Below are 25,343 nucleotides of genomic sequence, written 5' to 3' on the forward strand. Positions count from 1 at the left end.
CACCTCTCTCCGAAGTCCTACTGCTTGAAAGCCAGCATGGCTGGGGAAGGGGAGAGCAAGCACACTGTGACATTAATTGGGGTGTCTTCTGACAGAGCAGGGAAAGGTGTGTTGTGACTAAGCAGGAAAAGGTGACTTTCCCATGACAATGACACTCGTTGAGGACTCCGATACCCACTTACTGATGAACTAACTCCGCTCCAGCTTTTCGGCTCCCTGTGCGGAACAGGGTGGCCTTTCCCTGTGGTTATTTCCACAGGCACGGCGATGCTGCTGCCCAGGCGCAGCGTGTGGAGGGAGGTGGTGAGGCCGCAGCACATCGTGCGGAGCACTGCGGGCAGCGCGGAGGAACGCGGGGCACCGGCGTGGCGAGCGCTGCAGCCAAGGTCGCAGCAGCTTCCCCTCACCCCAGCACCCTGAGGTGACGGCAGCCAGCTGGGGAGCAGCTGTGGGACACCCACTCCCCACCCCTGCAGGAGGGGCGACAACATGGAAGACACCAAACTAAAGCTTGTTTTTAGGCACAAACTGGGCTGCTCGATGCTGGGACACTTGCTGCATGCCACTGCAGGGACAGATGGGGCAGACAGGATGTTGACCTTTGGGTTAATGGGAGGTAAAGAGTTCATCATGCATTCACTATATTGCTGAGAATGGGAAAAATGTCAAATAAGGAGGTGAAACCTCAGGCCTGTCAAAGCATTTAAATAATAGCATAATTCCCGCCATTACCGCAGTAGCAATGCTTTGGCCAATCTCAGTCTTGGCAAGACCACATCAGCACTGCAGTTTTTCCTGTAAGCAGTCCCTGCTTAAATCGAGTGTTGTTTCAGTGGTAGAGAGATTCAAAATACACATTCACATTTCCCTCTTGTTTTGGAAGCCAAACCCCATCAGATTCAGTGAACTCCAGCAGTTTAACATGATAGTGAATGGATTTTTCAGGCTAGACTGGTACAGCATCGGGATTCACCAGTGCCTGCTTGTTACCTCTTGGTGTCCACATCTGTCGGCACACCGACCACGCACCATGCCAGCCCTGCTGGGTACATGGAGAGAGGGCTAAATGGGCAGGAAACCTTTGCTGCCTCCTCCCAACTAAGGAAGGAGCTCATCTTCAGCCTCCTGTGCCCATCCTCATAGATGTTTGCAGGAGCTGCCTGTAAGCAAAGGCCACTTTTGTCACAATGCACTGGTGAAGACCCTGCATCTGAGAGCCACCTCTTCCACCTCAGGCAGCCAGCCATGAGCCCATCCATGCAGAAATCCCAACCTCTGCAGAGCCCTCAGGCACGGCACAGCTGTGGTCCCAGTACCGCGACTGACGTGGTGGTGGGCACCTCTAAGCACAATGCAGCTCAGCTTCTCGGTCACACTGTGGCAGTTGCCTGCATGGTGACACCAAGAGCTGTGGCAACTGCCAGCCAAGCCAAAACAGTGGATACTGTCTTATCCATTGTCTTGTGGTCCCATTCCTGCCACCAGGAAAGGCAACATAACAGGATCTGAGTCTAATCAACTGTGGCCCAGCTCTCCTCTGTGCCCTGGGCTGTTGGCAGGGTCCCAGCAGCAGAGGACAAGTCCATGGCCCAACACTGTGAAGGTGCATGGGTTGGTGAGCCGCAGCCCCACGAGGAGGTCCCCTGCACGGGCTGTGCTGTTCTCAGAGGTGGTTGTTCTGGTTGTCCTCCCTGTGTGTACCTCCACTTTTTGTCATGGTCTCTTGGATGCTGTCATGATGAGGTCTCACCCTTGGGGATAGAAAAGGATGATTGAGTTGTGAGGGAAAGCCCAGACAGTGCCAAGACCCCATAGTGGCACAGCCACCTTGGAGCACCCCACTCCCTGGCATGAGCTGCCACTCACTCCACAGTTCCTCGAGCCCTGAGCCCCCCAAGCTCCTTCAACACAGGGCCCCCACAGCCTCCCTCCCCAAGCTCCCTCAGCCCTGGGCCCCCCAAAACTGTCACAGGCTTTGGCAAGGGCCAGTGCCTCTTCTGCTGCCTCTGAATCAAAACTTACTTTTCTCTGTTGAAAACAATGAAGTCCCTCTGGAGCATTTCCAGGTGCTTCTGGAGGTGGCTGGCCTTTCACATCAGAATGGAAAAATAAACTAGATCAGGAATAAATTCACAGTTGACACAGAAAAACATTGTAAGGACAGTTTCAATGAGACATGGCGATATGTTTAGGCACAGAGCATCTTTAGCCCTGCAGTGGGGAGAATGGCATTAAGGCTCTCCTCTTGCAGTAAACCTGTGCATACACATTCTGCCTTTTGCCACAGGGAAGATGGGGGAGAGTTTTAGGAATAAACTCGATCACAAGGGGAAAAAAATTATTCTGTTCAGTTTGCTGTGGTCTTGCTAGATGGCAATCATTGAAAAATGAAAGACCTCCTTGACCACATGCTTGTACCTGCTTGCTCTCACCTGGGATGAATTGCTTTTGCTTGTGTCTTTCTCCTTCTTAGCCAAGCGCTTTTTTTTTTTGTGAAGAGGTTTGGATTCCAGGATCATTTCTTCCAGTTCAAAGGCTGGGTCACAGTTCAGTCTGCCTTTCTGGAGGGGAAGAGAGAGGTGGCCTTAAATGATCAGAGCCTGTCTTAAGGAGTCTCTTATAAACTGGACTGCATCTGGGAGCGGAATTTTGTAAAAAAGATGGACTCATTATAATTTCACATGCAGCCAAGAGCACTGGCCATACTCCTGATATACTTTATCAGTCCCTTCAGCTAGGGGCCATATTCAAGGCGTGACAGTGGCTCCTTTTGTGGTCCTGCATGTACTCTGCACTTTGGATGCTTTGGAGTGGCAATGAGGAGGAGGACAGTGTCCTGGCTGGGTTGTGCCTCTTTGAGAGTAGCACAGCAGCCAGCAGAACTGGTCTTCAAGCAATACAGAATCGTACCCACCACAGAGAAACCCAGAAAAAAGGGTGGATATACAATTAACAGATATTCATACTTCAGCCCAACTTCTGCTGAAAACCAGTTGGAGCAGTTGGACTATTCTCTGTAAGGGTTCTGTTACTTGTGTGCTGTTTTAATTCAATTTAAAAGGGCCCAGAAACACTAATCTAGTGTATATGCTATTTACTGTTAACAATGAGGTTGTTAGGGGAGGCATTACAGGAGAAAACAATTCCCGTAAGATGGTGGGTGATCCCCAGGCTGCTGCTGAGCCCATCCTGGTGCACTGGGTGTGGGGAGCAGCTCAGCATGAGAGGGCTCACAGGCACTGTCCATCCCACACAGATGCACAACCCAGTGGGTTCTGCACCCAGAAATTCTGGGAACATTACAAACAGGGCATGTCAGTTTTGGGGCACCCACACTACAGTCTCCCTCCACTACTCTTTGCTACACTGGGAAGAGACAGCTCTGCCCTGGTCACTCTTTTTCCCTTGTGACACCTCATGCTTCAGTGGAAATTTGTCAGAATGTCCCATGTCCCAGTGCTGGGTGTGAGGAACCTTTACACTCAGATGGCCTTACCATGGGAATGAATTCTGGCATTACTCTTTTCTGGAGAACAGCATCCCAGTTCACATCAGAGAGATACGGGAAGGACTGGATGTCCTTTAGCTGAGAAAAACGTTTCTCGGGGTTCAGCTCGAGCAACTGCAGCAAGAGTTAAAGGGAAGAGATGAGACCATCCCCACAGCATACACATTCTGTGGAGCAGGGCTAAGGACACATGGCGCCAGAGACACCGCATCAGTGCTGGTGCTTGGACCAGTGCCTCTCCTGCTCTGGCACGTACCCTTCACCAGGGTACGTGACAGGCTCACAACCTCTAACTCTGTTTATTCCCATTTTTACGAATTACTTTTATCCCCATTGCAGGAGCAGGCAATGAGGCAGTACAGTGGCATTAAACAATTTGTCCAATGTTAAAAATAAGCATCTGTTTGGAATGGGGAGTTCCACTCAGGCCTTTGTGTTCTGCTTTTAATACTGGATCAGTAAAACATCCTCTTTTTTCACTCTACCAAAGTAATAATTTTATTCCAGTGTGAATGCATGCCTTCACACTGCTTATTTTCATCATTTTTTAACATTGCCGTAGGGATTACTTGTGTGGAAGGGAAGAGTTGAGGTTGGCTCTGTTCAAGGATTATACATTGCATAAACTCTGACACCATGCACTCCTAAAACAGAGCAGGAAAACCAGAAGATCCAAACCCTTTGGGGAGGGTATAGGCAAAGTGACTCGCACAGCCCTCCTCATGCTGGCATGCAGCCAGTTACACAGCAATGTTCCCACTGCCCAGATCCCTCTGCAGAGCTCTGGACTCCAGCCTAACACCAGCACTGCGGCTCCACGATGATAAGCATCTGCCTGGGACGTTAATAAATACAGAAACCCACAGGGGATGGTTGAGCCAGAAAGGAGCCACAGTTGACTTCATGTATAATACATATGGCTGTTAAACCAGATGCAAAGGAGCACTGGGAAATTTAAATAATTGTGACATGGTATTATTTATTCACAAGGGAGCCTCCATGGTTTGCAGCCTGCTGTGGTCCAGGGAAAAACTTCCAGCATAGCAACACATAGGACATCTGCAGTAAATATCCCTGTATTACTGTTAGGCTTAATGAAATACTGGCTTCATTGAATTTTCAGCAAATGGAGATATTCTTCAATTTTCTTCCTGGAAAATACACCATGATTCTGTCTCAGCAAAGAATTGACAGCCTCTTTTCATTAAAATGTTTGATCATCTATTTCATTAGAAATTATAGAATACATATACGAATTATTTGGAACAAGAAATAGTTGAAAGCTACATTAAGTACTACTTTATTGCCCACACTGATTTGAAATTAAAAAACTATTTAAACTTCCCTAAAATTTGCTGCCAGTGATGGTATGCAGGGGTTAAGTGCTCAGTTTTGCTACCACTGTTAAGCCATAGTCTTGTTTACTGAAGCTATGGCTTCATTTCAAATGGGATTTCAGCTTCAAAATGCTTCCAGTAATGATTTTAAAGCAATTTTGATAACAGCTTTATTGAAAAAAAAATTGCAGTGGTACATAAACCACATGCCATCAAAGGATTTCAACAGTCTCAGCACTTCTTGAAAATATTTCCATTACTGGGAAAAAATTGCTGAGAATTAAAAAAATTTAATTTTGGGGCTAAATTTATTGACACATATATCAATATCTGCTTCTAAGTCAGTTAATTCCCAAAAGCAAAGTTATAGAGGAAACTCTGGAAGCCAAGGTTGCCCATGTCACCATTTGCAAGGGCTTCCCACCATGTAGTGCAGAGGCTGCAAGTGGCAAGAGCACCGGACACTTCCCAGCCCCTCGCCCGCCCTGCAGCCACCCTCACCTTCTTGATCAGTGACACCATGTCCGGGGACCACGCGGCAGGGTACATCACTGTAGCTGTCTTGAACACATGAGCGATGTCATCTGCGGAAGTGTTGGACCGAATGTGATATGGCCTCTGTGGGAAACGCCACAAGAAAAGCACTTGAATTTATCTGCTTTTTCAGACTCCCTGGGAAATCTGGTTAGAGCCCAGAAGCTTCACACAATCTCACTGTCCAGTCCGCAGCCTCCTGTGGGACATCTCTCCTTGTGTGACCATGGCTCAGTTGAAAAAAACAAAATGTCAGCAAGAACTAAGCTAATAAGTAGGCATTTAACAGCAGGAAAGGCAGGAGCAAACCCCGGAAGTCAGAGTTATCAGTGGGAATTTGCTTGGTCTTTTCAGTGTTTTTATCTTACAAGGCTATGACACATAGTGCTGTGGTTAGAGCACTCCTGATACTTCACTCGTGCTGGGGACAATGCCGGTGAACAGGAGACAAATGCGTCCCAACAATAAAATCAGCTCGGAAAAGGATGTCCCAGGAAGGGTCACCAGCCTCAGGTGTGCGTCAGGACGCAGGGTGACAGTCCCTTCTGCCCCATGGCCAGTGTCATGTCACTGGGATAGGTGAGCCATTGCAGAGGAGCACATGGTGCAGTGGAACACCAGGGACTCCTCCTGCATCAACATGCAGTGTACAGCCAGTGACACTGCTCAGGTAAAGTCACCTCCCTGTTTATTTTCCATCTACAAAAATTCTGCTGCCTAACCTGGAGAGAGAACTTAAAATGGCAGAGTGTTTCCATCTTGAAAGTTTTGATTCACAGATTTTTACCTTATTTTGGGGGGAAGACGGCAGGAGGGTATTAAAAGTACATTTAAAGAATAGTAGCTATAAATAGTGAGATCAGATCAGGTGCGGTGCGCTTGACATGTGCCAACGCTAGATGGACCTCATGGTCTCCTTTCACTTCCCCCACGTGGCAGCCACGCAGGTGCCACCATCTCAACATGGCTGTGCCATCAAGTATGAGCACAAAATAGCATTTCTGCTCCTGCCTTTAGAAGCAGTGCCATCAACGAGATGCAGTCCTGCCATTCATTTAGCATTATATGTGGAAAACTCAAATATTACATTAAGATGTTTACAGAGAGTGCATTGCCTCTCAGTTACCTAACAAGTCAGACAGCCACATCTCCTCAATGTCTGCTAAACTGATCTCTCACAAGTGAGACACACAAATTCGACTGAAAAAATCTGTTAATCAAAATGTTTTTCAGGCATTCTGCAAAGACTGATGATAGAATTTTTAAAAAACATGTTTTGCATACTCATACTGAAAAGAAGCTTCAGAGCCTCACAAGATTTTAAACATTCCTCTTTAAATTACATTCTTTTGTTTAGAAGAATGTAATTTTTAAAATTTTGTCCCACTTTTTTACACAACACTTCCAACACACTGATGTATTTGTCTATCTACTCGGCTCCCAACGTTGCCCAAGTCAGCAGCAGAGCCCTGATGGCACAGGCAGGGATTGGGCTTTTCCCATCATTTGCTACAACGGCTCAGTCTTGTTACAACAGCAACAAGATTATTTTTTCAAGTTTTCTTTTTTCCTTGCAGGATAGAAGCTCCAAGTAAAGGACACTGCAGCCCAAACTTCAGGAGCTATTGCTTGTTTGCCTTGTCCCACTTATACCAACCCCGGGGCCCTCAGCCACAGTGGGGAACTGCCACAACATGCTGTTCTGTATTGCAGCAGCTTCTCTGAGCTCTTAGCCATGATCACAAGAACCCTGGTGAAGATGTGGTCTCTGCTTCCTCTGCTGTAATAACCCCTAAAGCCTCGAATTCATCTTGGCTGTCTCATCTCTGTTATAAAGCATTAACCTTCCCAACAGCATGTCCAAGGACAGAGAAGGCCAGGCCATGAGCCACACACATACCCGAGTCCTGAGCAGCTCATAGGCAGTGACTCCCAGTGACCACCAGTCCACGGCGAAGGAGTAGCTGGTGGGTTTTGTGGAGTTAAACATTTCAGGTGCTGTAAAATACAGGGGAGAAAAAGTTGCCTAGCTGCAATCCCAAGTGGGAACGAGGAACACGGAACACCTGACCCATGCCCTTCCCGTGCTGCCATGCTCCTGCACCAGGGCCACCCAGTAGCCCCAGAGTCCTCTCCACGTGAAACTCTCTGTGCTTCTCTGCCCCCAAGGCCCCAAAAGAACAAATTCCTTTTACTGACACAGGAGTTCCCATCATTCACAGTAAATGTCCTCCAGAGTAAGCACATTCACTCAATCTAGGCATAAGGTGGCCTGAGTATCTCTTCATCTCCCTGGTGAAGAGTCTCTGCCCCTGTCAGAGCTCAGCAGATCTGCATCTTGGGAAGCTGTTCCCATCCCACTCATCTCTTTGTTCAAGCACTTCAGTCTGGCAGAGCCCAAATCCAGTCTCAGCCATCAATGAAAGCAGCTCTTTGGGAACATTAATATGCAGCATAAATGCAGACATGGTGCCAACTGCATCCTTGGCATGGAAAACCAAATTTTAACTGAATGAAGCCTGAGAACCACAGCTTTTAATGGGAAGCGGGGGGAGGGACCAACTGAAATGTTTTTTCTTAGCCATTAGATTTTTCACTAACGGGAAAAAGTACTTCAGGGTTTTTGCACAACCTGGGAGTCAAGAATTGCTCTAAACCAAACAAAACAAGGAGCAATGTTTTCTTACAACCACTCACTTGGCCTAAACACAGAGTAATGTTAATTTTTAAAGCAGTCATTTCATATAAAAATTCAAATTATTGCTAGTGGTACAGCAGCATAAGACTTTCGTGCTGATGTACTGAGGGACTAAAAACAAACTGATGTGCATAATTTCCCTTCTCAAGGGTAGCAGGAGTATTTCATCATTGCTACACAATGTGACTGCTGCTTGTGAAGTGCTTGGGGATCTCAGGAGTGCAACTATCTTAGTTAATAATCAAATCCATGCTGTACAGTGTGGCATTATGGCGCTAAAATCTGTATTCATGGTGTGCTTGCGTCAGTAGACGGACACACACATTCCCCAGCTGCACTGAGGCATTTCTGGAGAGGGACTCCTGTTCCCACCCTGCGTCTCCTCTCCAGGGTTCCCCTCACTTCAAACTGTGTATGTTTTGATGCGGAACAGGAAGAAAAGGGTCCAAACTCTAATCAAAAATGTCTTCACTGTGTACCACCACAGCAGTCCACCCAAGCCTATAGAATGGTGATTCAAGAACATGCAACTGCCATTGGTTCTCACCCATGTAGGGCTTTGTGCCAGCAATGGTGGTGACATGGCTCTCCTTTGTCAGCATTGTGGCGATATTGAAATCGGTGATGTGCACATGTCCTGAAAGACAGAGGCTAATGTATAAGATGGTTGGTTTTAATTTCACACAAGAAATAGCTCTGAATCAGAAACATAAAGCAAAATACTCCATGGAAAGGAATTTCCAGGAAAAAAATTCTGGTGGGAGAACTGATAGAAAATACTTCAGCTTGCAGGCTGCTTGCAGATGTCTCTTGTTTTTCCAAATATTCCCTTATTTTCCCTCTGGGGAACCAGAAAATATAAGAGTTCTCCAAGAAGTAATTTAGTGATGATTGTTGTGAGTCTTCCTGTATTTTAGGAAAACAGCACTTTTCTCACAGAAAAAAATTCCACTATGTTTAAAAAAACCCAAAATCTTGAAGTTCAGCTCCCTAGTTTTTTGCCATCTGGTGTTCCAGGTATTAAGCGCTCCCTCCATTTTCCTCTTTAGAGGATGCCTCCAGAATGGAACCAAACACCTTTAGCAGGCAGCAAGAGTCTTGCACAGAAATTCAAACATCATGAAATTCCCTTGGGGGAGGAACAGGCTCTGCTGCCATGCCTATAATATGCACAGCTGCTGCCTGTGAACCAAAAAAGGAAATAAAAAAGGTAGATGTGATCTGCAATGATGAGAAAGACAATGCTCCCACTTAGCTCCTGCCTGTGCTCTTACTTGATTTTTTTCCTAAGGCATTTAATTTATTATTCCCCATTAACTGAACCACTGTCAATGAACGGAGCAGTCCCACAAGGTGATGCAGGTGATCAGACACAGCTGGCTGCACAGAAGCAAGTCTCTCTGAAACTTGTGGTTTGGTTCAGGTGAATTTTCCTGATCAAAAGCAGGCAGGCTCCATTTCCCCACCTCCTGCATCTCCTCAAGCACTGAGCCCGCTCACCCCTGACAAAGGTGGGTTCACTGTCAACACATCGGCTGTTCTGTTTGTAGTGTTTTGCAGCATTGCGCCCTTGGCAGTAACAGAAGGGAGCTGGATTGCTGCTGTTTCCACTAACCACAGAGGTCGAAGCAAAGCGACTTTTACTGACACAGAGGCTGTGACACCACCTTCCTCAGTCATTAGCTTCAACAGCTAGAAATTCACTGCTGCACTAGTTCATGAGTCAAAGCAGAGTAAGATCACCTTCATAGGTCTAAAAGTTGATGCTCTGGCAATAAACTTCTGTTGTCTTCTCTGGATGCCATGAGCATTTCAGTAAGTATTTATGACTGTGCCTATAGATCTATTCTGTGAGAGCAGCAATACAAGTTGCCTGCTGCAAATACCTGATGTAGCTGGGAAAACTTGGGGAGTAAAAGTAGAACTTGTGATTTCACCTAAAATCTCTGTATCATATCCATGTTCCCTCTGTTGAGCCATGGCACTGCTGGGAGAGCATGAGCCAGACATCGGCACTCGCCTCGCACAGAGTCCCTGACAGACCTATGGAGCCCTCCCCACTACTTACGCCATCCACTGGGCACTCAGTCCCCCAGTCTGCCCACTAAAGAGTGGCATCGCATTGCTGGGGAGCACTAGGGAGGAAGAATGATATCCAACTGCCCTATCTGGCTACGTCCTCTGCATCCTTGCACCGTTCTCCCTTTCAACGCTAGCTTTCATTCCACTTTGTGAGAAGCTGTTTTCAGAAATACGAATCATCAAGGCTTATTAAGAATTTGATATTCCAAACACAAATGTGACTTTCTCTGGATTCATCTTTTAAATTATTCACTTCAAATAAATGACAAGTTTTATAAACTAGCCCACTTGAGAAATGACCAAATCAAGCCAGTGAGGCTGAGGAAGGGGGTTGGGGCAGTACGAGGCTGAACAGTGACAGAGAGCTACGGGGTGGGAGCTACTGGTGCCCACAACGGATTTACTGGGGGTTGCTGCTGGGTCAAACCTTAAGGCTTGTGTCTTCCTGGTTGCTTAGCATCTCTAATTGCAGCCAGTTCTGAACCAGCATGGCCAGAGCTGCACTCAGGCACCACATGAGGCTTCCCCAAGCCCAGCCTGCCTGAAACTGGCATTGCATGATCAATCACTGGGTTTGCCTTAAGGCAAACAATTTTCTTATCGTATTTTACACCTTTGTTACTTCATAATTCCTTCATCTTTCTAGAACATCTTTAGTGCAAAAAATATAATGCTTCTGCAGATTCATCCAAGAAAACATTTTAAAGAATATGAAACTAGAAACCCCAGGAGTTATGGAGCATGGAGGCTACTGGAAGGGTTTTTTTTCACCTGAGATGAGAGAGCAAATGGGCCGCGTGTGCCATGCCTGCATTGGCATAACTCACCCATTACAACACTGCCCTTGAGTTCCTTCCGGCAGTAGTACAAGCAAGAATACTGAGCAAAGCCATTACAGGGCTCTTGCAAAAAATCTCTGTTTCACTAGAGATAAAACTGAGCCTTTCTTCAAGTTTATTAGACAAATGACCTGGCCAAAATCTCCTGATTAATTAGTCACAGCTCCTGGAAACTGCCATCTGTTATATTTGTTCATTCCCACATGAGCTATGCTGTCACTGAATCAAATTGATGAACATGTCTTTAAAGGAGGAAATCACTTTGTGCTTGGAATGGCTGCTGGATGTGTCATCTGCTGAGGGCTTTTTCATTGGGGGGACCTAATCTCAATCTGTGATGTTGAACAATGGCTCTTTCCTTGCACAGAGAGGTATTTGTCTGATATTCCACTTCATTTATGGCTCATGTTAATTCCTTGGCTGAAATTGATACGGTAATACAGAATGTCACCAACCAGGGTGATGGAGGCAAAAGTGTCAAGTCCATGACAGTCAGTGTCAGGATAACACATTTCAACCAGTATGTGGCATCATGAGAGGCATTAAAAACTGGAACCAGCCTCCTGCACAAAGATTAAGTGATGTACACAAGGGCTCCTGTAACTCCCTTGGCTATTAACACCCACAAAAAGGGTGCTGGCATCTGCAAAAAAGCTGGGGGCCTTTCCAAACTTAAATCTGAAGGGGTCACAGCTGGAAACGAGCTTCACAGCTGGAAAAGTAGATGCGCCAAAGGGCAGGGTTAAGGGACAAGAGGAGTATAAAAATATTAAGGACTGAAGTCTGATTGCTGAAGGTCTTCAGGTCCTTCATAGTCTCAGGGGACTGGTCCCAAAAATTATAAAAAAATTAATGTTAGTAAATTGCATCTGCTTTGTGATCCCAGGTGTGAAAGCCTGGTGATGGGAGAGAAGAGAGAATAGGGAGCTGCAGCTCTGCGCCACAGGGAAAGAGATACTGAAAAACAACCATGATCTATTAGGCTAAATATAGATAAACATGCAGCTACAATAGCAGCTGCCTTGGGGACAAGAAAAAAAACTCTGTGTGTGTCCAAAGCTTTCTGTATGCCTTGGAAGACAAACCTTTGCGGCCATGGATGAAGAAAAGGAATACTACAAGTCACAGACAAAAGGACATTGGAGTCAAGGGTATGTCCCCAGAAAAAACACTCTGAAACCTCTGCAATAGAGAGTTAAAAAATCACAGTGAACAGAGAATAGACTCAAAACTCATCCTGAATTGTAGTGTCATTAAAGAAGTTAGTAGGTTGTGTCTTTTTGGGCTGAATGCAGCTGCAGACATGTACAGAGCCTTTTCCTATTTTTTTTTTCCCTCTTCAAGGAATGCTGACCTACATTCCCACAGCCATGGTGATCCCTCAGGAAGCTGTGTCATCCCAGTCTGAGGGGCACAGAGGTTCTGGGAGAATGGTGATGGGTCACCAAAGCACCGAACTGACCAAAGGCAGTCCCACAAAAGACGGGCAGCCTGGAGCCCCAGCAGTGCCAGGAGTCTGGCTGGAGGAGCAGGTCCCCAACACATCAGGAAGGACAGAACTTTCCACAGTCTGTGTATGGGGCAACAGCCAGAGAAGGACTGAGTGAGGCAGGACAGGGGCTCCAGCACCTGGAGGCAAAGCCACTTTGCTGCCAGCTCCTAAATAAATAATCAACCAGTGCTCTGAAATTAGAGGTCGTATGCAAACAGATCGAGCCTGGGCTCGATGCTGCCAGGCAACCCTGGTCACACACACCCGGTCACAGAGCCAGGCAATGCCTCCCTTGGGAGCTGCGGCATCTCTGCTACAGCCTCTGAAGTGATAACAAATTCAGGTATGCCTCTTCCCTGCACTGACTTTTTCCTCTTCAAGCACCTTGCTGTAACTGCTAATGAAAATTTCTCACAATAAGCCAGTTACTTGGATTTTTTAAAAAATATGAGCTAACAAAATGTTTCTCTAATGAATTACAAACCAATAAATACCAGACAACTCTTCACTGCGAGATCTTTGCCAGGAAAAAAATGTGACTGAAGGGCCATGCAAGGATATAGTCAGGAGTTTTGCCCAAGAAAAACTACAGAAAAACTGATAGCAACATTTATAACATACCCAGCCCCAAAATCCTCTTCAGAGCTCCCTCCCCATGCCAAATGCTCAAGGAAAAAGAAAATACATGAATGAGGATTATCTATTGCACCATAATTAATTCTGTTTGTGAGCACACACTGCACAAACCCTGCAGTGACACAAGCATTGCCCTTCAAATGAGGCATTTTGAGTAAGTTTTAAACAAGACCCAAGAAAATGTTAAAATCAGGTGTGCTGGGCAACAGACCCCAAGCAGCGCCAAACATATGGTCCCTGCCAGTGCCTTGTGGGGACACCATCAAGTCAGTCAGCCAAAAGAGGTGTTGGTTAAAACACCAAGGCAACCCCAAAGCATCACAGGTTGCCCAGTGCCCTGAAGGTACAAGACACTGCTGCTCAAAAAGCAAGAGACAGCGAGTGGAGCACAAAAGGATGGGATGGTCCTGCTCCCTGTTAGGCTGAGGGAGAGAGAGCAACACCAAATGATGGCACCAGCAAGCACGGAGACTACAGCTTGGGTCTCCTCTCTCTGACTGCTTTTATACTTATGCATGACCACAAAGCACCTGGCACTTACCGTGCTCATCCAGTAAAATGTTGTCGGGCTTGATATCTCTGAGAAGAAAAGCAGAGGAAAGACAGCCATTAGCCTAGAGAAGTGAGAGGAAACACGGCTGCAGGCACCTCAGGACAGCCCAGGCTCTGGGACCCTGGCAGAGACACTGCGCCCTCAGAGCCTCGGGGCTTCTCAGCTCTGATGTTCCTGTTTGATTTAGGTGTAAGAGAATGACTAATCAAACGGCATCAGCAGCAGTGGGTACCCTTCGAAAGCTGCAGGGGTTGGGGTGAGCAGCACTCAGGTCTAAGTCCACCCACAGTTAAGTTAGAGCTTCTTTTAATTGTTTTCCTCCTGTTACTTTTCAATCTGTTTCGATACTGTATTGAGAAGGGTTCTCCATTCACTCAGTACACATTAAATTATTGTAACATCTCTGTTCTAGATACAAATGGGTTACCCACAGGTTTTATTCCTGAGTAAAAGAACCCCACAAAATATTACCTATAGCAATGCTGTAGGGAAACACTTTCACTGAAGGGAGAAAATGTACACCTGATACTCTGATACAGCTGTGTTCACCTGAGTGACTTTACAAACCATTACCTGGCTTTAATGAGCTCATTACACCAGTCCCCACTGAGCACTTGGCCAGCTGATGCCCCAGGGAGAAGGTCCCAGCCGAGAGGCAGGCAACAGGTGCAGTGACCCTGTGCCAGCTGGTGCTCCCCACCAGGCCCAGGAGTTCCAAGTGAAGAAATGAGCACATTTAGGATTTTATCTTTAAAAATTCAATCCTTAAGACACATTTGAGTTCTCCAAGCCACCTGGAATCAAAACCCCACAATATATCTACTTGTCATCTAATAGCTTACAGGTCTCTGGCATCTTGTCACCCAAACTACTTCCAGTGGGTTATAAACATTTGTTACCTTGCTGGTGCCATCCCATCATACAGGTGAATATGGGGACAGGCATTGTTACCAGAGCACAAGGCAGTATCAGGTAAGTGGCTGATTTTCCCCCTAAGCACAGAGAAATGGTTTCAATTTTTTTTTTTTTTATTTTTTAATTTCTACTGTGGCTGTTTCTGATCTCCCTCAGTCTGGCATGCAGCCTCTGGAATTACACCAGCACAGTAAGATCATTCTCAGGATGCAAACAATGACCAGAGATAATTCTGGTTATTGTTCTTTTGTATACTTCTTTTTTATAAACTGGTTATATCATTTCCTAACCTAAAATATATTAATATTTCCCCTTCTTTTACATCCAGGTGGGAAATAATTCCAGCCTGAGTTTGCTGTCTCTGAACAGTTTTGTTCAGCCAAACAAAGCCATTGCTTCCCTGTCTCCTGATGTTCTCAATTACAGCTGTTTCAGTGTAATTGACTCAGCTGAATCACTTTATCAATCAAATACTATCCCACTGGGTTACAGTGTTAATTAAACAACTTGCATTACAGTGTTAATTAAATAACTTGCAATTTTTACAGCCTGCCATACATGTTTTGTTGTACTTGAGTTACCTTAAACACATGCAGCTGTGTGAAAAGCACAATGCAATCTCACCTGCAGTTTCTCCCACTCCTATTCACACTGGGGCAAAGATCCATGCATGTAAAGCACAAAACAAGCAGCATGAAAGAGGAGACTCCTGAGAATGTGGGAGCTGACCCCAGCGCCCAGCCCGGACTGCAGCAGAGCAGAACTGCTCTAGGCTCTTGTGGCTGCAGGGACAGGCAAGGGGTCATTCTGCCCTCACAACCTGGACATGGCAGCTGGACACTGTGGACAGGAACAGGCATTCATCCTCACCAGTGTGTGCCTTACCCACTAACAAACAGGACCATTTTAATTTTACACTTTCCATGCTTAATTCTTATACTGCACAAGAATGCTCATGTGGAGTGGTATTTCTAAATGAAGTGACCTCCCTGCAATTACTGATGCTATAGTCCCTCCCTGTTCATCCTCCCTGACAGCAGCTAACTTGGCTAAACTCTTGGGCCCCCAAGGTTTGTGCTGTCCATGACACCAGCAGAAGAGCTGTGTGTCCATCCATCCAGAGGCAAACCCTGCTTCCCAGCCAGGGGAAACCTCTGCCTCCTCTGCTATTCTGCAAGTTTTCAAAGGTATGGGAAAAGCTCATGCATTTTTTCACTGGCCATGAGAAATTGTGGTAGCCAAAAAGAAACTCTCAGCACTTCTAGAAAGGGATTTACCTCATACACAAAAAAGCTGTGTTTGGGACCAGTCCTCTTATTTTGGTGCAATACAGACAGGGGGGGCAAAGAGAGACATCTTCAAGCATGAACACAGGAGTTCTGGCTGCTGACACCTACCCTCCCTGGACCAGGATGGATATTAATGAGCTACAGCTAATTAAAACCTATCAGAGACAATCATTTGCAGGATCAGCGGACAACCAAATTTGCTATTTCCCAGCTACCCCAGAGGGAGAAGTCAGATGCTCTCTGCCGTATATGAAATACTTTTCTCGGGGAAGCCTTATGTTTCACATAAAAGCAAATATGTGGGAGAATATGTTGTTTATCACTTAAGCTTCTATTTGTCATTTCACATCAAAGAGGAACAAGCCTGCCCACAGCATAGCCTGTGGCCTGGCTGACCTGTGGATGATGTGCCTACTCTGCAGGTAGTCAAGGGCCAGCACCAGCTCACAGATGAAGAGTTTCACAGTTCCCTCTTGGAACCGCACATTTTGTTGGAGATGGTAGCGCAGGTCCCCTCCAAGCAGCAGGTCAACCACCATGAACATATCCTCTTCATCCTGAAATGAGTACCTAAAACAGCATACACATGGTTCAAGGACATTAGCACTGAAAAATGACAGGTAATAAAGGAACCTCTGGGAATACTAATCATTTCTTGGAATTTTTCACTTGAGAAATTACAATTTCATGACCTTTCCATGCTCCGTTTCCCACTATTGTCACACTTATGATGACATTAATTTAGTCTCAGATCCATAAGATCTGAGAACAGATTGCACGAACAACTCAAGATGGGCCTTCTGTCTTCTCTGAGCACCAATGGGAATTGACCACAGGAGCAATGCAGAGGAGCCCAGGACCAGCACAGCCCTGCCCAGACCCCCAGCACTGGAGGTCTCTCTGTCAGGCACTGGCTCGCATGGCAGCAGTCTGTCCATGAACCCATGTGCTCAATACAACAGGGGGGCAGCTGGTCTCTGCTGGTCCTCTGTAGACGACCTCATTTGATGGACTGTGTCTCTCTGAAAGGGCCTGACAACCAGCTTTCCTCATGGATTTTTCTTTATCAACATCCTGATTGCTTGATGTGATGAGCAGCACTACAAGCCAGACTTTTAAATGCAGGTGCAGTTATGGTGATAGCCAATACCTGCCTGCAGGGACACTGCAAAGGAACACATGAACAAATTATCTTGTGCTGTCTGCAGGGGACAAGGGAGATAACTGCTTGTTTAACTAAACAGGATTCCCCTGAAACAAGAGCCCCAGTCAGTGGAACACGCCAGCTGCTTTCAAGACAGGCTTGAAGCATATGACGAAGGTCCGGTCTCGAAGGTGTCTGTAATTGACTGCACTGACTCAACCAGTGAGCCAAGGAGCCATGTCTTACCATAAGTTAACCAAGAAAGGGTGTTCCAGGCCCTGCATAATTTGCAGCTCCTTGAAAACATTTCTCACTTCATTACGCTCCACACACTTCTGTTTGTTCATGTATTTCATGGCATACATCTTCTTGGTGTCAGTCTTTTGCACCACACAGACCTAAGAGAGCAAATCGGGACAAATCAGAGATGATTTGTCAGCAAATTGGGGCAGGTAAAACCCAGTGACACGAGTGCTTTCCAGCAGCTCTGGCAGTGCCCACAATGCCAAGGCACAACTCCACCCACCGATGCTGCAACACTGGACACTGCCTGGGAATCTATTGGGTATTTCACCCAAAGAGAAATTTTTGGGGGAAGAAGAGAGGAAGGAATTTATCATCACAACATGGGAGACAGGGAATCACAGAGAAGTCAACATTTTATTTAATGCCACTCAGTAACCATCATGTCCATCCCTCCCACACTAGTTACTGTTGGGAAGAGCCCCCTCCACCACAGAACTACAGGTCAAACACTGGGACCAGCACCTGATCCTCACTTTCCTGAGAAGTGTCACTCAGTTCACAGTTAATCTTGGGCTTTGTTTAAGGGGTACTGGGCTTAGAATTTTAACCTTTCTTATATGTCACCCAATCTAGAAAGAAACATGACTTCAAGGAAGGCCTCAGAACCTGTGAGAGCGCAGCACAAAACAGGCTTTGTTTACATAATAGTTCAGGAGTTTGGGAGGAACCTGATGCTTAATAACAAACACTGTGTCTCACAGAGAAACATTTAACACATTAAATAATGTGTTAAAAAAACTTGCCAGGATTTCATGTTGATTGTAGTTCTTTATCAAAAATGCATCATGATGTTCAGTGCTGATTTGTTGAGAAATAATAGAAAATGCTTTTTCAGAAATCTAATGAAATTCAGATCATTTGATTGATCAGTTTCTCACTTTAATCTCATGTAATATGATTTGTGGCCACAGAATGGATAAAGAATTGGGCTCTGATTTCCTCCTGATGACCAGGAATTAAAGCTCAGGTCAAGGCTCACTGATAGTACATGGGCTTTGGTTCTGTACTCTCATGTGAGCCTCCAACTCATCCATTTCCACTCAGTTACATCTCCAGCTGTCCACACGGTGATTAGTTCCCAAAACACTCACTTTTCCAAAGCTGCCCTTCCCAATAGCTCGCAAAATCTCAAAATGGTCGAAGGTAACTGCAAGAAAGAGCAAACATTTCAATATTAAGTGGCTGAGCAGACATTTGATAATATTATGTTATTTCTACTTTTTCTCCGTATGAGCTGAGAAAAATGAGGGATGCTCTGGAAATGTTCTGTTCCTTTTGAAGATTTGGGTGTTCTTTAAACTTGGCGTTTAACAGGGGGGTTTTTTCTCTACAGTTCAGCCATGAAGGCAAGTTCCTTAGGTCAGCCTCTGTCAATGGCAGATCAGGCAGGAAACCACCAAGTGAATGTTCTCACTCTGCCCTCCTGCACTGTTAGAGATATTAGCCTCACCTTGCTCCTGCTGAGAACAAATTCAAGGCTGAGTCCATAAAACCCTTGTATCACATAAAGATACTGCCATTACCTTTTCAGGTATGATGGCACAGTCTAACCATAGCAAAGTTTGCAGTGACCAGCTACAGCACTCAGAAGGAATGCAAGCTTTTAGGCACAGATGCCCTTTCTCAAAGCTGGAACAGCTGTAAATACCAAAGTAAATAGAAACCGATGATGATTGAGAAATGGATGTTTACCAGTCAGACCATCTGGGAGAAGGGTGGTGAATACCTGCAGAATAAAAAGGGAGAGTGAAGATGCTTATCACCTGCAAGGAAAGAGGAGAGTGGTGCCCGCTTCGGGGAGAGGTCAGCTGCTGTAGCCCCGTGCCATGACACACAGCCACAGCTGTGGGGAGAGGGGCATCTCTGGTCCCTGGCACTGGGACCCCGCATGGAGCTCTGCAGAGCAGGGCAGACCACAGCATTAACAGTTGGGCAATAACATCTGGAACAGCTGCAAATCCAGAGGAGTTAAGCTAGCAGCCACATTTTGTATGTTCACACCCTTCATCCCTATTGTCCTTTACAGGAATGCTTTCATGAGCATGTTCACACCCTCTGCCTTCTTGTTGTTTAAGACTGAGCTGGGTGTAAGAAAGCTAAGTTGCATACTTTATTAAAGACTCTCAAACTAGGTGCAAGCACATTTGCACTTCTCTCTGGTTTAGCTTTCCTACTAGCCCCAGCTTTCACAGGGAACTAGTCCAGAGTCTTGCTCCCAAAGAACACTGAAATTCGTGGTGTCTGAATCAGGAACCAAACGTGTACTCTTCATTCTGAATCCATACCTACAGATAAATCTCATTTCCCTGCCTGATAGCATATAAAGAAAAAGCCAAAGCTTTTGCCCTTCAGGGACAAAATTCACATACTCTGCCAGCTCAGACAAACTGTGTTTAAGAGATGCAAAGAAAGATAATACAATTGCCATAAAGAAGCAACTGGTGTATAATCATGAAACACTGTTTTGTAAGCAAGGGGTCATATTTCTAAACCAAGGTTTAAGGAACAATATTTAGGTAAAAAGACACGGTCCCTAACTAGCCACAAAAAACATCCTTAGCAAAGACCAGTCAACGTCGCCGAAATCCCCAGGCTCATCTGTCAAGCCAAGTCAATGTTTTCAGGGCTCAGGCTCCCCCATCCCTGTTGCCCACCCCAGCACAGCACCACATGGTCTGTTACAACTCATCTTCCTTTTCTCACTATTTCCCCAATTTTCACTGTATTCTCTCCCTGCCTCTCTCCTCTGCTCTGCAGCCTCAGGAAAACAAGTACTGCCACACGACTGGGAACAACCATGCCAATCCCTCCATACCGGGGAGCAGGATGTGACACAGACCCAGGCAGAGGAACAATAACACAGCTGATGCTCTGCTTGGTCCAAGGGAGATTTAAATCCAGAACAGCTGCTGGTGGGCTGAGCAGGACAGCACCAAAGGCCCACAGAATGATGTGCGTCCTTCTCAACCTGCTACTGTCCTCGCCTGCTATTTCTGCTTTATCTTGCAGCAAACTTTCCCCCCAGCGGGGGGAAACATCTGGCTGCCATCCCCCCAGGACACTTCCTACACCCTTCCGCCCAGGACCAGCACAAACAAAATCTGGCTTTTTGTATGGTTTCATCTTGACTACACCAGGAATCAGATCACCTTGTAGCCTTGAACCTTCTGTCTGGTTATTACATTTTCTTTTCATTTCACTTGCTCATTATCCACAACTGTCTGCTCAGAGGAAATGCTGAGAGAAAAATAATCCTGTCACCCCACTTCAGCTGAAGGTAAACAGAACCCTTCAAGAAGTTCAAACAGAAATCATGGTGCCACAGAAAATAGTGAAATTATAGCAACAGCAATTTGGAAAAACATGCAAGAATTGTTAGGACTGGAAATGGAGCACCTACACCACTTGTGCTATTCCACCGACTGTCACAGGTCCCAAAGAGAAAGTCTCCCTGTGGCACAGCTGCAGAGATGGGACTGGTTCCCACCACCTGCAGCCTGGGGGAGGGACCTGCCCATGCCAGGGAGCAGTGTGTTGTTTCCTACTGTACCCAGAAGCTCTTAATTAATTACAATTTTAATTGAAATCAGAATGAGCACAAGATTGTGACATCTAACGTGACATAGCCTCTGGTCACCGATTTGCAAGATAATGGAAAATTCCCTAGGGGACATCTCTGCTCCAGCTGGGTTCCTCTCCCCTCAGTATAGTAAAACATGACTAATTAGAGAAAAAATGTGCTACCACTTTTCAAATTTGTGCAGGGCCATGGAAACAGAACTACACTAGTCTGCATGCTGTGTCAGCATGCAAGGGTGGCCCTGAGCCCACTGAAACCTAACAAACTGACAGTGAACCACCTGACATGGTCGGGACGGGACCTTTCCTGGCATTGTGTTTCTCAGTCACAGAAGCTGATGCTGTATGAACACTGGACCCAGAGAGAGACCCAGCAGAGACCAGCCACTCCCAGGAAAATCCCACAGCCAGGGCACATCACCCTGAGGAAGGTGGTCAGGAACAGAGCTGCTCATTATCCCGAGCAAGCATAAGTGGTTGTTTATGAGAAATGCCAATACTGAGCATTTAAATGCACCAGGAATAAAATCTCCGGGAAAACCTCACAGCAAGGATTTCTTTTGCACTATAGAAACTGGGAAAAAATATGAAAAACAAAGAAAAACTGCAAGCAGTTGCATTAATAATTTGGAAACTGAAGCTGGTTTAGCTGAGCAGCTGCAGACTGGCAGTGGCACCTCATGGCACACTGGGACACTGGTTGATGGGGTATCCAGCTCCTCATATATTTTATGTTTATTACTATGTATTTGTATTTATCTACATATGCATATTGCTGTACCTAGGTAGAAGCCCATATCGCAGTCAGCAAGCTGACTCATGCAATGGCAAATACATTTATGGAGCAATCTTTCACTGACTGTCTCTCTAATCTTGGCAGCACGGGGACTCTGGCCTCCAATACTGCTCCCAGCAGTACTTTTCCAACTCTCCTTTTCCAGACAACCGAGCCTGCAGGCTTGGCCTCCCAGTGCCTGCAGGCAGCCTTGCCCAGCTGGGCAGCCACCAGGAACACCCACAGGAGCATGCATCACTCCAGCCACCTTCACACCATACTTCCTACCAGTCCTCCCTACACTGAGACCTCCAGAACGAACCTCTCTGGCCTCCAGAGCAGCAGCATTTTGTCCCTGCCTTCGAGGTGCCTGGCAGTGTCCCAGGGACACCTCAACACCAAACCTCTGCTGACGATCCTGCTTTCAGAGCCAGCTGCTGGGAGGGGAGGCAAAAGGACCCCAACATCAGACCGCAGCTCTGTAGGGACCACGAGCACACTACTGCTGCTACTGCTGACCTCCACACACCTCTGCTGACCCGGGATGCCCAGGCAGTTGCAGCCTCAGGACAGGTGCTGGCTGTGACCCTCACAGTCAGTCTGCACTGGAGAACTCTGCAGTCCCAGACAACAACCAGGAGAAGCTCTTACCATCCTCATTCCCATCAAAGGGTGGTGACTTGCTGGAGGTGGTTGCCCCCATGATGTGTTCAGCCCAGGCTCAGCACTTTCCACTCCTCTGGGTTCTGCTCCCACACTCGAAGGCTCTGGTACAGTGCTGATGTGGGTCAGTCCTGTCAGACGTTGGCAATGTCCTGCTGATGCATCCTGGAGAAGGCAGGAAGCAAAAGTTCATCATCAGTCAGGATGAAGAAACATTTACAGCTTGCGAATGTCTCACTGGAGATTCATTGCTCTGAGGACAAGACTGACTGTCAGGGAAAAGCACATTGTAATGGAGCTTACTAGAGAAACCAGTAACACCATAACCTTGTAACTCAGATCAGGACTGCTGCCCACTACAGGAAGGGTAGAAATAGACCAGCAGACCCAAAGATCCAAGGATCTGGATCATGTTTGCTGTTTCATCCAGCACCTATTTTGTAGCTTCAGGGGTGACTAATTGTAGTGAGGTCAATATCCAAGATAAATGAACATACTGACTTGGCTAGATAAAAACAAAAGGCACTTTTGACTACTGAGGTCATGCGGAAGGGTAAAAGCTATGGAAGAAGAAATTCACAGTGTCAAACTTTTGATTTAAGCAGTTACACAAGTTTTTCATTTGGGACAAAATCATACCATTCTGGTATTTTTAATGAAAAGATTCCATGTAAAAATCAAGGTATAGTTTCCACTCAGGTTCTTCAGAATTTTTTTTTGGATATGAACTATGAACAAAACAGAAAACCTGATTTCTGGCTTGTTGCTGGCTGCAGTAACTGGCTCTCCTGTCCCACTGCAAAGGGACAGGAATTTTCCAATCTCCCCTGACATATATAGGAATGCTGAAGCGTAGAACTCTGTAGAATTTAGTGACACTTGAGAGAGCCTGAACACTCTCTGTAGGATACAGCAGCCACTATGTTTTTAAAGCATTCACATGCAATGCACCTTTATGTGCTTGTTTTTGATACTGACATCCCTGTGACATACAAGTTTATTCCTTGTTGGAGGTACAAAGCCCTAAAAGAACAAAATGAGGGAGTAACAGTGCAGCAAGATCTGGACTGGGTCCAGCCCAGAGCATTCTCCAGGGCATCCGTATGTTCACTGAACATTTTCTCAGATCTACACTCCAGAAACGCCTACTAACTAACTTCACTTTACTTTAAATTAACTAAATTATGTTACTGAAGCAGAAAAGGGAGGAATCATAAGAAAGATGCTGGAAAAAAGAGAATTACTGGGAACTGGGTCTATCATGGGATACTATGAGTTACCCCACCAGCACACCCAGCTCCTTCTCTCCAGCTAACCAAAATAAAATCTGAATTTCCCACCTCAGAACTGAAACAAGATCCAGCAATAAAACAAATGAAGCAGCAAATGTTTATGATTCCCATCAGTGCTTCTGAAGAGAACAGATCAAGCCTTTAGTCTCAAAGCCACAGCGGTACCTCTTTTTGAGCTCCAAAACTTACTCTTCAGAGGAAAAATAGACTTTCAGACACAACAGCCATAAATCAGGTATTCATATCACAGGTTCCCAAGGAAACTTTCTTGCACAGCAGTTTGGAGCCGAATTCGTTTTTGAAAATACGTCAGTACATACAAGCTCTGAGGAAGGAGTGCAGATATTCCTTGAAGTTAAGCTAGCCTGAGTAATAATTACAAGGATTTGCACCTTTACAAAGTGTAGCTGGGGTATGGTAATGATAAATCTTTCACTGTTTCCCGCTGCAAAGTCACAAAATTATTAAAATCATTACTTTTCCTCGGGCCAAGCCTACTAAGGCTTCCACGCTAACATCATGCTCAGTCAGACCCTGGTTCCATCAGCAGCGTGGCAGCAGCTCCACTCCGCAGTGCTCCTCATCAGTCACAGCGGGAATTTTACAGGCGTGAAGGCAGCCTCCGGCTCCCAGCCCCGGAGCCCGCAGCACACCTGCACATGGCTGAGCACACCTTAGTCCCAACAGATGAATGTAAACCCAAAGCAAAACACAGGAATCCAGCCACCTGCGTGGTTTGCACTCGCAGCGCGAGCAGGATGTGCTCTGAGGGGGACGGGAGCGCAGGGGGACTGAGGGAGGGGCTGGAGGTCCACCCGAAGGATGGGCAGCAGCCGCACCGTTGGAGTCATCCCTGATGGGGACTGCCGAAACCCTGGATGGGGACGGCTACCTCCAAGGGTTCACAGACCATTTCTCTCACCACCTCTGCACTACCCGAACACTGCTCGGAGGGAAGCTGTGGCTCCGCCAAGGAGCCGGGACTGGGCGTTGACACAGCCCGGAGGGACATCACCCTGAGCTTTGGTCCCAGAGGAACTAACGATCACCCTGAACTCCCCCGCAGCCACAACAGCGTTGGGGAAGGACGAGAGCAGGTGCTCTAAATTTCACCATCAGTGCACTGGGCGTCTCCTACGGAGCTATCGGTGTCTTCTGCGGTTCTCCTCGCCGCAGCCAGGCCCCCGGCAGCACGGCCCCCGGCCCAAATGCGCTGCGGGCAGCGGCGGGGCTGCTGCCGGGGAACCCCGCACGTCCCGAGCCGCCGCCAGCAGTGAGCGACCTTGCCCCCCCGCCCCGCCCTGCCACGGGGACAGCGGATCAGACCCCGGTCCGGGGAGGTGCCTACCTGGGGGGAGCGGAGCGCAGGGGCCGCGGCGGGACCGAGCAGCCGCCGGCGCGGGCGGCAGCAGCCTGCGGGAGGAGAGGAGCCGAGGAACCGGAGCAGCCCCGCCCGCGGGGTCCCGGCCGGGCTCGGTGGCGGCGGGAGGAGCCTGCGGCACCGCGAGCGACACTCGCGTGGGGCCGCGCCACGGACACGCCGCCGCCCCCCGGGGCCGCCGCGCCGTCAGGAGGGTGTCCCTGTCCCCGCCCTGCGGCGAGGAGCGGCAGTCCCTCTGATGGCCCCACCGCCCGAACCCCTCTGCCGCCCCTCGCTGCGGGCTTATCCTTTCTCTTCTACAAGCGTCGTGCCGTGACTTC

At 47.0% G+C, this 25,343-nt stretch overlaps 1 protein-coding gene across 1 annotated transcript; it reads right to left on the reverse strand.

Moving 5' to 3' along the window:
• Positions 1-624: 624 nt before the first annotated feature.
• STK32A (serine/threonine kinase 32A) lies at positions 625-25,115 on the reverse strand. The gene is made up of 13 exons (XM_032125343.1): positions 24,991-25,115; positions 22,339-22,515; positions 18,425-18,480; positions 17,274-17,425; positions 16,280-16,453; positions 13,668-13,705; positions 8,625-8,714; positions 7,280-7,377; positions 5,347-5,463; positions 3,497-3,622; positions 2,433-2,561; positions 2,023-2,087; positions 625-1,751 (listed from the first exon to the last, which is right to left on the reverse strand). The coding sequence occupies exons 2-13, from the start codon at positions 22,388-22,390 to the stop codon at positions 1,664-1,666; spliced, it is 1,185 nt and encodes a 394-aa protein (XP_031981234.1). The 5' UTR covers positions 22,391-22,515; positions 24,991-25,115; the 3' UTR covers positions 625-1,663.
• Positions 25,116-25,343: the final 228 nt, after the last annotated feature.

Source organism: Corvus moneduloides, chromosome 15 (assembly GCF_009650955.1).
Source record: "Corvus moneduloides isolate bCorMon1 chromosome 15, bCorMon1.pri, whole genome shotgun sequence".
NCBI lineage: Eukaryota > Metazoa > Chordata > Aves > Passeriformes > Corvidae > Corvus > Corvus moneduloides.